This window comes from Coregonus clupeaformis, chromosome 32 (genome assembly GCF_020615455.1).
Source record: "Coregonus clupeaformis isolate EN_2021a chromosome 32, ASM2061545v1, whole genome shotgun sequence".
Lineage (NCBI taxonomy): Eukaryota > Metazoa > Chordata > Actinopteri > Salmoniformes > Salmonidae > Coregonus > Coregonus clupeaformis.
In genome coordinates, this window is record NC_059223.1 from 3,558,527 (window position 1) to 3,572,464 (window position 13,938).

The following is a 13,938-nucleotide window of genomic DNA, read 5'->3' on the forward strand; positions in this document are numbered from 1 at the left end:
TACAAGCTCGGCACACCTGTATTTGGGGAGTTTCTCCCATTCTTCTCTGCAGATCCTCTCAAGCTCTGTCAGGTTGGATGGGGAGCGTCGCTGCACAGCTATTTTCAGGTCTCTCCAGAGATCTTCAATTGGGTTCAAGTCCGGGCTCTGGCTGGACCACTCAAGGACATTCAGAGACGTGTCCCGAAGCCACTCCTGCGTTGTCTTGGCTGTGTGCTTAGGGTCGTTGTCCTGTTGGAAGGTGAACCTTCACCCCAGTCTGAGGTCCTGAGTGCTCTGCAGCAGGTTTTCATCAAGGATCTCTCTGTACTTTGCTCCGTTCATCTTTCCCTTAGTCCTGACTGGTCTCCCAGTCCCTGCCGCTGAAAAACATCCCCACAGCATGATGCTGCCACCACCATGCTTCACTGTAGGGATGGTGCCTGGTTTTCTCCAGACGTGACGCTTGGCGTTCAGGCCAAAGAGTTCAATCTTGGTTTCATCAGACCAGAGAATCTTGTTTCTCATGGTCTGAGAGTCTTTAGGTGCCTTTTGGCAAACTCCAAGCGGGCTGTCATGTGCCTTTTTACTGAGGAGTGGCTTCTGTCTGGCCACTCTACCATAAAGGCCGGTTGTCCTTCTGGAAGTTTCTCCCATCTCCACAGAGGAACTGTGGAGCTCTGTCAGAATGACCATCGGGTTCTTGGTCACCTCCCTGAACAAGGCCCTTCTCCCCCGATTGCTCAGTTTGGCCGGGCGGCCAGCTTTAGGAAGAGTCTTGGTGGTTCCAAACTTCTTCCATTTAAGAATGATGGAGGCTACTGTGTTCTTGGACCTTCAATGCTGCAGACATTTTTGGTACCCTTCCCCAGATTCTGCATCGACACAATCCTGTCTCGGAGCTCTAAAAACAATTTTCTTTGACCTCATGGCTTGGTTTTTGCTCTGACATGCGCTGTCAACTGTGGGACCTTATATAGACAGGTGTGTGCCTTTCCAAATCATGTCCAATCAATTTAATTTACCACAGGTGGACTCCTAGTTGTAGAAATCAGCTCAAGGATGATCAATGGAAACAGGATGCACATTTCGAGTCTCATAGCAAAGGGTCTGAATACTTATGTAAATAAGGTATTTCTGTTTAATTTTTTATAAATTGTCTACAAAAAAAACGTTTCGCTTTGTCATTATGTTGTCTGTAGATTGATTACATTTTTTTTTTTTTTTTTTTATTTAGAATAATGTAATAAAATGTGGAAAAAGTCAATGGGTCTGAATACTTTCCGAATGCGCTGTACCCAAGTCAAAATATGAACAATTCTCAGATCATTATCAAATACATTCAAAAATGTAAATTATATAAAGTTATAGACGTCAGTTTTAATCCCAGATTATTTCCAGAACATAATTTGTGCAACATTCGTGCAATACAAATGACAAAACAGTGATACATTAAAATGCAGTCTACAGATGTCTAACTTCAGCAGGGCTGCATTCAGCAGGGCTGCAATACACTGAACGCTGCAGATCGAAGTGCTATGAATAGAGCTGACACAATTCCACAACGTAGTGCCCTACTGAACGCAGCCCAGGTGAGTTCTAATCTAAACCCATCTAAGGCAGGCAAACAACACACACCTTTCTCCTGTACAGCCAATCACTCATGTGCCTTGTCAAACCTAGGAAATGAGGAAGTTGCTGACGGTGTGTATTAAGGTTGCCGTGGTAGCATATTATCTCAGCGACCTGTCCTTTTTATATATGGGTGTGTTCCTCTGCCCAGACGTTGCTGATACATGCCAGATCATCACAACGCCTGGATAGGTGTTTCACCTACCAGCTAAACACATCATGTTATAGCAGTCTGGTGCCAGACGGCACAGTCGATGACGTGGCACGCAACCATTGGTTGATGGAAAACAACGTCTGAGCAGGGGAGCGTGGCCTATAACGTCCATGGGCCTGGCATAGAGGGCAAAGGATCCCACGTGAGGCGGAGGCAAGGGAAGCTCAGGCGTTCAGCTCAGTCACATCACATTAAAACTGTAGCGCTGATATCAAGGGAGCTTGAAGCCCACCAAGGGAGCTCTCTCTCAACAAAGCAAAATAACAACCATAACTTGGTCTGATTAACGACACAATAAGATACATTTGTGTTGTACAATAGTGGTAAAAATGAATCCCAGGAAATATTTATTTTAATACTGAACATCCAGACCAGTCAGACTGAGTCTATTGGCACTTTTAGTTTCTTGAGATTCTTGGTGTTCTTTACCTGGGTTCTGGAATAGAACTGAGTGCTCCTTGGTGTTCTTTACCTGGGTTCTGGAATAGAACTGAGTGCTCCTTGGTGTTCTTTTTAGCAAAGCTAAAGGCTTAAAACAATCAGCTCCACAAAAAGGAGTTACAAAGCTAATACCATAGACATTCATTGTTTTTGTCCTGAAAATAAAAACAGACAAATTAAATAACTTACAAAACCAGTACAAGGTCCCTGTGGTTGTTTACAGAGGTATAAGAAGCAGAAGCACAGTTTTACACAGACATCGGCTGCAGTGGTATAATGTAGGCTATGTACATGAGAAGAATGTACCCACTGGGCACAGACGTCAGTTGAGTTGTCAACTAACAAGAATTCAATGTGAAATCAACAAACAATTTGAACATGTCATTGGATTTGGGTTAAAAGATGGGTGAGAAATATACAAAACTCCCTTACGTTGATGACTTTCTAATCCAATCAGTTTTCCAGGTTGATTTCAATTTCATCACAGATCATTATTTGGTTGAAATGATGTGGAAACAATGTTGATTCAACACGTTTTTGCCCAGTGGGTATTTATGATACAACCAGACAGGTTTGGCCTCAATTCCATTTAAATTCCAGTCAATATAGAAAGTAAACCAAATTCCAAATGTTCCTTATTGAAGAGAATTGGAACTACAGTGTACTTCCTGAATTGAAATGATATTGAGCTCAACCCTGTAGCCAGATTAGCTAGTGGTTACAGCAGGGATCATCAACTAGATTCAGCCGTGGGACGATTTATTTTCATGAGCAGATGGTCAGGGGCCCAGAACGTAATGACAAATAATTGGTAGACCGCAAATTGACCGCAAGAAGCCCAAGCAAATAAGATCACCGCGGCCCGCCAGTTGGGGAACCCTGGGTTACAGTATTGAAGTAACTTGAGTGTGAGTAAAGGCAGTGGGATGGAAGCTGAAGCAGCAGTAATGTACTTCTGCAGTACTTGGCCAGGTGAAAACGCCTCAGAGACATGCATTGGATATATGTGACGTTCACTGGAAGTGTAGATATGTGATGTACAGTATATGGTCCATACAGATGGAGATATGATCCAGGGAGTTGAATATGAACACAACGTAGATATGATCCAGGGGGTTGAATATGAACACAACGTAGTTATGATCCAGGGGGTTGAATATGAACACAACGTAGTTATGATCCAGGGGGTTGAATATGAACACAAGGTAGATATGATCCAGGGGGGTTGAATATGAACACAACGTAGTTATGATCCAGGGGTTGAATATGAACACAACGTAGTTATGATCCAGGGGTTGAATATGAACACAACGTAGATATGATCCAGGGGGTTGAATATGAACACAACGTAGTTATGATCCAGGGGGTTGAATATGAACACAACGTAGTTATGATCCAGGGGGTTGAATATGAACACAACGTAGTTATGATCCAGGGGGTTGAATATGAACACAACGTGAAGTTATGATCCAGGGGTTGAATATGAACACAACGTAGTTATGATCCAGGGGGTTGAATATGAACACAACGTAGTTATGATCCAGGGAGTTGAATATGAACACAACGTAGATATGATCCAGGGGGTTGAATATGAACACAACGTAGTTATGATCCAGGGGGTTGAATATGAACACAACGTAGTTATGATCCAGGGAGTTGAATATGAACACAACGTAGTTTTGATTTAGGGGGTTGAATATGAACACAACGTAGATATGATCCAGGGGGTTGAATATGAACACAACGTAGATATGATCCAGGGGGTTGAATATGAACACAACGTAGTTATGATCCAGGGGTTGAATATGAACACAACGTAGTTATGATCCAGGGGGTTGAATATGAACACAACGTAGTTATGATCCAGGGGGTTGAATATGAACACAACGTAGTTATGATCCAGGGGGTTGAATATGAACACAACGTAGTTATGATCCAGGGGGTTGAATATGAACACAACGTAGTTATGATCCAGGGGGTTGAATATGAACACAACGTAGTTATGATCCAGGGGGTTGAATATGAACACAACGTAGATATGATCCAGGGGGTTGAATATGAACACAACGTAGATATGATCCAGGGGGTTGAATATGAACACAACGTAGTTATGATCCAGGGGGTTGAATATGAACACAACGTAGATATGATCCAGGGGGTTGAATATGAACACAACGTAGTTATGATCCAGGGGGTTGAATATGAACACAACGTAGATATGATCCAGGGGGTTGAATATGAACACAACGTAGTTATGATCCAGGGAGTTGAATATGAACACAACGTAGTTTTGATTTAGGGGGTTGAATATGAACACAACGTAGATATGATCCAGGGGGTTGAATATGAACACAACGTAGTTATGATCCAGGGGGTTGAATATGAACACAACGTAGTTATGATCCAGGGGGTTGAATATGAACACAACGTAGTTATGATCCAGGGGGTTGAATATGAACACAACGTAGTTATGATCCAGGGAGTTGAATATGAACACAACGTAGTTTTGATTTAGGGGGTTGAATATGAACACAACGTAGATATGATCCAGGGGGTTGAATATGAACACAAGGTAGATATCATCGAAGAACCGTTCTGTGTCCCTGCAGGACTCCTGTCATCGCAACAATCCACTGATCTGTTGGGCTATATGACCATGATTTAGGATGATAGAGAGAGAGAGAGAGACTTGGTCCAAATAAGAGAGCGAGAGAGAGGGGGGAGCGAGAGAGAGACAAAGTCATTGATTTTCCTGTCTCCTCACTGCTCTGTCCACCACACTGCTCAATATCCAAGAAACATTTAACACTAGCAGTAGACTCCCCCATGACACTCGCTTGCTGGGAAATAAAGTTGTACAACTTTACAAGTCTCTCTGACTGTCTCTGTCTGGTTCAACAGCCGCTTCCAGGGTCTCCTCTGATCTTCAGTTGAGTTGCTTCACAAATAACACCCTATTCCCTTTATAGTGCACTACATCTGACCTGCGATCTGGTCAAAAGTAGTGCACTACATAGAGAATGGGGTTCAGTTTAGGACTCAACCATACTGAATGTGATCCAAGCGTAGTAGATATGATCAAAGTGTTGATATGTTCGCTCCACATACTCTGTCTGTCGGAACACTAGCCTTCATTTCCAGGGCTTTCCAACAGCAGGGTGATGAATGACACTTGGGAGGATTAGGGTTAGGTCTAGACCAGAGGGAGTTTGGTCAGTCAAGGATGGTATGGCCAGTCTAGACCAGAGGGAGTCAGTCAGTCAAGGGGAAAACAGACCTCGCTGACCAGAGGTAATCGGCAGCAGGTAACCATTCTTAACGCCTCTGACCACCGAACATCAGCCGCCATTTTCTATGAATTTCCCAACCATTCTACACGTTGAATCGCCACCTTCGTTGACTCCCAGCAGGTGATCTACCGCGCACAGCTGAAGGTCGGTTGGTCAGGGAAGGAGTTCTCTAAGCTGAGCGTCGCTCAGTTCGTTGACCGTGACGATGTGGTCCAGATGCTGAAGGTATTTCTCCTGGTCCTGCATGAAGTGAGGGATTCTGGTCCGGCGGAGGACGGCGATGTGCCGCAGCCTTTCCACATCCTCAAACGACACCTGGAGGGCCAGAAGAAAGGTTAACATCATCATCACGTCGGTTTTACAGACTCAGCCTCTTTCCAACTCGATCTGATATTACAACAGCCCTATACTCTACCGGTGAGGTGTAAACTACAATTCAGCTTTTTCATGCAAATGTGTACACCATGAAACAACCAAACTATACATCATCACCATGGGGAAAATAAACATGAAAGAGAGAGTGGCGCAGTGGTCTAAGGCACTGCATCGCAGTGCTAGCTGTGCCACTAGAGATCCTGGTTCGAATCCAGGCTCTGTCGCAGCCGGCCGCGACCGGGAGACTCATGGGCGGTGCACAATTGGCCCAGCGTCGTCCAGGGTAGGGGAGGGAATGGCCGGCTGGGATGTAGCTCAGTTGATAGAGCATGGTGTTTGCAACGCCAGGGTTGTGGGTTCGATTCCCACGGGGGGCCAGTATGAAGAAAAAAAGAAGTGTATTCACTAACTGTAAGTCGCTCTGGATAAGAGCGTCTGCTAAATTACTAAAATGTAAAATGTAATGAAAGGATCCTGTATGGGAGAATGAAGACTGACCTTTCCTAGCGAGGTCAACATCTTGAAGTCGATGTTCCTCCGATGTCGTAGAATCCTGAGGATTCCGTCCAGGTACACCTGATCTTTACTGAAACAGCCTGATTCACACACACACACACACACACACACACACACACACACACACACACACACACACACACAATCAAGTCAACACAGTGGCCACCAATCCTTTAAAAAAAATAATGTAATTTGTTTTGTGTTTGTATATGTTTGTGAGTTGGGTGCATATACAGTGGCTTCGTAAAGTATTCAGACCCCCTTGGCTTTTTCCACATTTTGTTACGTAACAGCCTTATTCTAAAATTGATTAAATTGTTTTTTTCCCCTCATCAATCTACACACAATACCCGTGTAGCTCAGTTGGTAGAGCATGGCGCTTGCAACGCCAGGGTTGTGGGTTCGTTTCCACGATGGGGCCAGTATGAAAATGTATGCACTCACTAACTGTAAGTCGCTCTGGATAAGAGCGTCTGCTAAATGACTAAAATGTAAATGTAAATAATGACAAAGCAAAAACAGGTTTTTAGAAATGTTTGCAACTCTATTAAAAATAAAAAACAGAAATACCTTATTTACATAAGTATTGAGACCCTTGCTATAAGACTCAAAATTGAGCTCAGGTGCATCCTGTTTCCATTGATCATCCTTGAGATGTTTCTACAACTTGATTGGAGTCCACCTGTGTTAAATTCAATTGATTGGACATGATTTGGAAAGGCACAAACCCGGCCAAACTGAGCAATCGAGGGAGAAGGGCCTTGGTCAGGAGGTGACCAAGAACCAGACGGAAGCCACTCCTCAGTAAAAGGCACATGACAGCCCACTTGGAGTTTGCCAAAATGCACCTAAAGACTCTCAGACCATGAGAAACAAGATTCTCTGGTCTGATGAAATCAAGATTTAACTCTTTGGCCTGAATGCCAAGCGTCACGTCTGGAGGAAACCTGGCACCATCCCTACGGTGAAGCATGGGGGTGGCAGCATCATGCTGTGGGGATGTTTTTCAGCGGCAGGGACTGTGAGACTAGTCAGGATCGAGGAAAATATGAATGGAGCAAAGTACAGAGAGATCCTTGAGGAAAACCTGCTCCAGAGCGCTCAGGACCTCAGACTGGGGCGAAGGTTCACCTCACCTGTGATATTTCAGTTTTTTCTTTTTTTTAAAATTTCTAAATACCTGTTCTTGCTTTGTCATTATGGGGTATTGTGTGTAGATTGATGAGGGGAAAAAACAATTTAATCAATTTTAGAATAAGGCTGTAACGTAACAAAATGTGGAAAAAGTCAAGGGGTCTGAATACTTTCCGAAGGCACTGTATCTACCACTGGTACATGTGCAATGGTGAGTCTATTCACACACGATCACACTCTCACACAATCAAAGACACACACACACTGTCCCCCACCAGGCTGCGAGGTGTCCGTCTGTCCCCTCTTGGCTCTGAGGCAGTACTCCCAGCGCACCGCGGGATCCTGGACGAACTGAGCGATGTGGCTGAAGAGCTGGCTGAAGCTCATCCTGGCGGCGTGGTACACCGTATAGTAGAGCAGAGCGGCGCGCCACAGGTAGGGCTGTTTCCGTAGCAACACACTGTGCAGGCTTGCCAGGCCCTCTTCCGTGGGATTGGCCGGTTTCAGGCCATACTGCTTCCTGCCTGCGGAAGTGGACCAGGGCTGCAGGTTGTTGTTCACACCCCGAAGGTAGTGGGTTCCTGGGAGGGAGAGATGGAATAACACGGGGATGTAGAGATGAGAGATGGAAGTAGATTTATTTCAGGTAATGTTTGAGAGAGAGAGCGATGAAAATCATGGAATTGTATTAAGGTTGTGTGTGACAGAGCTGGAAGAAGGTTTATTTCAGGTAATGTTTGCCTGAGAGAGAGATGGAATAACAGGAAGGTATTGAGGCAGTGTGTACCTGATAGGGAGAGAGAGATGAAGGATGGTTCATTTTAGACTAGCCTTACTTGGCTTCTGTAGTGGACATGGCTGGTGAACAAATTCAACACAAATACTGAGTTGTGTTTGCGTAGAACTCAGAAATGATAACTCATAACTAATTTATGATGCTGTGAGGATGATAAACACAACCCAAATCCCCCACACGGTGACAACATGCTGTATGGTACAGTCAGTGATAAACACATCCCAGATCCCCCACACGGTGACAACATGCTGTATGGTACAGTCAGTGATAAACACATCCCAGATCCCCCACACGGTGACAACATGCTGTATGATACCGTCAGTGATAAACACATCCCAGATCCCCCACACGGTGACAACATGCTGTATGGTACCGTCAGTGATAAACACATCCCAGATCCCCCACACAGTGACAACATGCTGTATGGTACAGTCAGTGATAAACACATCCCAGATCCCCCACACAGTGACAACATGCTGTATGGTACAGTCAGTGATAAACACATCCCAGATCCCCCACACAGTGACAACATGCTGTATGGTACAGTCAGTGTACTGTACCTATCTCATGCCTGAACATGCCCTCCAGCCAGTGTACTGTACCTATCTCATGCCTGAACATGCCCTCCAGCCAGTGTTGTCGTGCTCCAGACAGGTTGATAGTCAGAGTGGGACGACAACTCTCCACCATCATCACAGCCTGCGACAGCAGCTCCTCAGACAGACACACCACCACCTAGACCAGGTTATCATCATTACCATCATCATCATCATCATCATCATCATCATCATACAGACACACCACCACCTAGACCAGGTTATCATCATTACCATCATCATCATCATCATCATCATCATACAGACACACCACCACCTAGACGAGGTTATCATCATTACCATCATCATCATCATCATCATCATCATCATCATCATCATACAGACACACCACCACCTAGACCAGGTTATCATCATTACCATCATCATCATCATCATCATCATCATCATACAGACACACCACCACCTAGACCAGGTTATCATCATTACCATCATCATCATCATCATCATCATCATACAGACCACCACCCTCTAGATAAGGTTATCATCATCATCATACAGACCACCACCCTCTAGACAAGGTTATCATCATCATCACACAGACCACCACCCTCTAGACAAGGTTATCATCATCATCACACAGACCACCACCCTCTAGACAAGGTTATCATCATCATTACACAAAGACATCTTGTTAACACACTAACCTTCAAACACACTACACCACAGGAGGTTGGTGGCACCTTAATTTGGGAGGACGGGCTCGTGGTAATGGCTTGAGAGGAATCAGTGGAATGGTATCAAATACATCAAACACATGGTTTGATGCCGTTCCATTCACTCCAATCCAACCATTATTATGAGCCGTCCTCCCCTCAGCAGCCTCCACTGCATTACACGTAACACACCAACCCACAAACACACTACCCATAACACACCAACCCACAAACACACTACCCATAACACACCAACCCTCAAACACACTACTCACTCACCTCTCCTACACAGTTCTCCTTCTGCAGGTACTTGCGTGCAGCAGCCCAGACTCTACTCTTCGGTAAAATACTTCCTCCCGTCACCTCCTCAAAGTTCTCATAGTTACCAAACTTCCTCAGAATACACTCCATAATCCCAACAGCCTAGAGAGAGAGAGAAACCCAGAGAGACAGAGGAGGGAAAGAGAGAGAATGAGAGAGAGCGTTAGAGAGAGAAGCACCCAGAGAGAGAGAGAGAGAGAGAGAGAGAGAGAGAGAGAGAGAGAGAGAGAGAGAGAGAGAGAGAGAGAGAGAGAGAGAGAGAGAGAGAGAGAGAGAGAGAGAGAGAGAGAGAATAAATCCCCAGAGTGGGTTATCTTCCTATCATCTAATATCTTTGCCAGATAGAGAGACCTACCTGTGTGAGGAAGAGGCCAGATCCCTCTCTGTATTTCTCCAGCACAGTGCTGGGCTCCGGGGTCGAGTACTCAAACTGTGGGTCGTATTTATAGTCAGACTGGAAGAAGGCCTGCCTCTCCTGGTCTAGGTTAACGGGTCTGAGGGCCACAAGGAGACAGGGGCCCCGCGGCGTGGAAGGCAAGGGCAGCGTGGAGGCCCCTCCAAACCCCCGGGCAATGTGGGGAAGGGAGGTGGCTGGCCGCATACGCCCCCTGGTGGCCCGGAGGCCCATTGAGGAGTTGTTGACGGTACAGGTGCTCTCGCTGCGGCGCATCCAGCCTCCGGGGCCCAGGCTGGGGCTGGTGAGGGAGCGGGCTGGGGGCGAGGAGGCAGCGGAGGGACCACCACCGCTACGCCAGGGGGGCTGCAGGACCCTGCGGTCCAGCACGGGCTCAGAGCCACGGAGACGCAGGGGCGTCACGTCCAGGCTGAGGGGCCGGCGGAGTGGGGGCCTGGTCGCCACCTTGTTCCGAGACGAGGCCGTTGCCACGGTGACGTCCCGCCGCAGAGAGACCACCGGTCCATCATATGGCGAGTCTGGGTGAGAGGAGTCGGTCGAGGAGCAAACACTGGCCCTAGGGCTGGGGGTAAGGCCGACATTGGCCCCCAACAACTGAGGTTGAGGCTGGGGTCCATTGTGGGAGTTGGATAGCCGCTCCCTCTTGGTGACACTGCTCGTCCTGGCACGGATCCAGGTGCTGGTGGTGGTTTTGGGAGGGTCCGGTGTTGGTTCTTCTGTGGTTTTGGGAGGGTCTGCTCTGGTGCCTTCTGTTCTAGTGGTGGTGGTGTTAATGGTTTTGGTAGTGTCAGGTCTGGTCTCTTCTTTTCTAGTTGTGGTGGTTTTGGGGGCATCCGGTCTGGTGTTTTCTAGTCTGGTGCTGTCGCTTGTGGTGGTTTTGCGAGGATCCGGTCTTGGTTCTGGCCCTGTCAGGTCTGTGGTGCTGCTGCTCCCTCTGACCCCCTGGACATCTGTCCGATCCATACAGTCCTCACCTGGGTCCAAAACCATCACCGCTGGTCCAACCACACCACACTGCAAACACAAGATGGTCAGCTTTTGGTCTGTCACAAATAACCCATTGATTGTTATGACTCTTTTATGCAGTCAGTGCTTGTGTCAGGAATAGGTGACAACAAGTTCAAAAACATTTGTGCCACTGCTTTAACTGGATTCCATGGACCCATTACTGGCCTAGTGGCTTTATGGACAGCGGCACGCAAATGTCCCTGTCTGATTATCTGATTATGCAAGTATACCTCCGATTTTGAATCCGCCTGCAACATAAGGGGACTCCGTCGGGGCGGGGTTTCTGTGCTGCTGAATTCGAAACTAGGTGGTCGGGACGGGCTCTGGCCATCCCATATATGGAACTAGTATTGACTTCAAACAAGAACAAAGATCCGAATCATATAGATGTCTAGCCTACATATTTAGCCTATATTTACACAAGGCAGGCGCGACTTCTGCAGTGTATTGTATTGAGGTTTTATATCCATTTGGACCACCAAAGTGTATTGCATACAAATTAGCAGGATATCTCTCCGTTATTCTGACATGGGCGTAATGTAATGGGGAAAATACTCGTTGTGCTATATTGTAGCCTACAACAAACCGTTATTATGACACTGTGTTATTATTATAGCCATGTCAATAGCCATAAGTGTCAATATATTGTTTTCAATGACAGTAAAGGATGAATCGAGAAAAGAACGGTTTTCTCAACATGTGTAGTTTTCTTCTGATCTGATCTTTAGAATCAGATAATAAATCGAGGATGAGCAAGACAATAACCAAAACTCAAATAATCGTAGTCATAAATGTGTTTTACCTTGCAGAGGGGTTTGGTGATCAGATTTGTAAACGCAGGCTTTTCTTTAATTCATGACGCCCAGCTCTGCTAGAGCTCTCCACAATGAGCGGCGGGAAGGTTTCCGGTGGATATGAGCAGCTATAGTGGATGGGCCGCCCGGAGAGGCATGCGAGGAAGTTCGGACTGTGTTGGAAGATATGACGCGGTGGCACCGTTGATGAACTAGCCAGCGAGCCATGCGCAGTGCGTGCCGCTACCCTGCGTCCTTACGCACGTGGCATCTCTCGGAGGCAACGGAGCAGTGAGGAGCACGTAGCCTACATTCCCCGAGGTTAACATAAGCCCCGTATAATTATAACGGTTAGAGCCTGATAGTGTGAGATGTACTACAGTGCCTTCGTAAATTATTCAGACCCCTTGACTTTTCCCACATTTTGTTATGTTACAGCCTTACTCTAAAATTGATTAAATAAATACAAATCCTCACACAATACCCCATAATGACAAATCAAAAACAGGTTTTTATAAAAAAAATTGCACATTTATTAACAAACGAAAAACAGAAATACCTTATTTACATAAGTATTCAGACCCTTTGCTATGAGACTAGAAATTGAGCTCAGGTGCATCCTGTTTCCATTGATCATCCTTGAGATGTTTCTACAACTTGTTTGGAGTCCACCTGTGGTAAATTCAATTGATTGTACATGATTTGGAAAGGCACACACCTGTCTATATAAGGTCCCACAGTTGACAGTGCATGTCTGCGCAAAAACCAAGCCATGAGTTCAAAGGAATTGTCCGTAGAGCTCCAAGACAGGATTGTGTCGATGCACAGTTCTGGGGAAGGGTACCAACACATTTCTGCAGCATTGAAGGTCCCCAATAACACAGTAGCCTCCATCATTCTTAAATGGAAGAAGTTTGGAACCACTAAGACTCTTCCTAAAGCTGGCCGCCCGGCCAAACTGAGCAATCGGGGGAGAAGGGCCTTGGTCAGGGAGGTGACCAAGAACCTGATAGTCACTCTGACAGAGCTCTAGAGTTCCTCTGTCTAGATGGGAGAACCTTCCAGAAGGACAACCATCTCTGCAGCACTCCACCAATCAGGCCTTTATGGTAGAGTGGCCAGACGGAAGCCACTCCTCAGCAAAAGGCATATGGAGTTTGCTAAAAGGCACCTAAAGACTCTCAGACCATGAGAAACAAGATTCTCTGGTCTGATGAAACCAAGATTGAAGCATGGTGGTGGCAGCATCATGCTGTGGGGATGTTTTTCAGCGGCAGGGACTGGGAGACGAGTCAGGATCGAGGCAAAGATGAATGGAGCAAAGTACAGAGAGATCCTTCATGATAACCTGCTCCAGAGCGCTCAGGACCTCAGACTGGGGCGAAGGTTCACCTTCCAACAGGACAACGACCCTAAGCACACAGCCAAGACAACACAGGAGTGGCTTCGGGACAAGTCTCTGAATTCCTTGAGTGGCCCAGCCAGAGCCCGGACTTAAACCTGATTGAACATCTCTGGAGGACCTGAAAATAGCTGTGCAGCAACGCTCTCCCATCCAACCTGACAGAGCCTGAGAGGATCTGCAGAGAAGAATGGGAGAAACTCCCCAAATACAGGTGTGCCAAGCTTGTAACATCACACCCAAGAATATTCGATGCTGTAATCACTGCCAAAGGTGCTTCAACAAAGTACTGAGTAAAGGGTCTGAATACTTATGTAAATGTGATATTTCAGTTTTTTATTTGTAATAAAT

The 13,938-nt window shown here is 46.1% G+C and overlaps 1 protein-coding gene across 1 annotated transcript; it reads right to left on the reverse strand.

The window, feature by feature from the left end:
* Positions 1–4,786: 4,786 nt before the first annotated feature.
* Positions 4,787–12,386, reverse strand: LOC121583056 (uncharacterized protein KIAA0895-like). The gene is made up of 7 exons (XM_041899276.2): positions 12,194–12,386; positions 10,324–11,397; positions 9,927–10,070; positions 8,980–9,112; positions 7,857–8,162; positions 6,430–6,527; positions 4,787–5,871 (listed from the first exon to the last, which is right to left on the reverse strand). Exons 2-7 carry the CDS (start codon positions 11,371–11,373, stop codon positions 5,710–5,712), a joined length of 1,893 nt encoding a protein of 630 aa, XP_041755210.2. The 5' UTR covers positions 11,374–11,397; positions 12,194–12,386; the 3' UTR covers positions 4,787–5,709.
* Positions 12,387–13,938: the final 1,552 nt, after the last annotated feature.

Bases quoted from the DNA above. Each gene is read 5' to 3' on its own strand.
- LOC121583056 (XM_041899276.2), bottom strand. From the start codon at position 11,373: ATGGTTTTGGACCCAGGTGAGGACTGTATGGATCGGACAGATGTCCAG. The intron at 9,113-9,926 runs GTGAGTGAGTAG...AACCTGGTCTAG, and splicing joins AGGAGAACTGTGTAGGAGAG to GTGGTGGTGTGTCTGTCTGA. The intron at 6,528-7,856 runs GTGGGGGACAGT...TGTGTGAATCAG, and splicing joins GACGGACACCTCGCAGCCTG to GCTGTTTCAGTAAAGATCAG.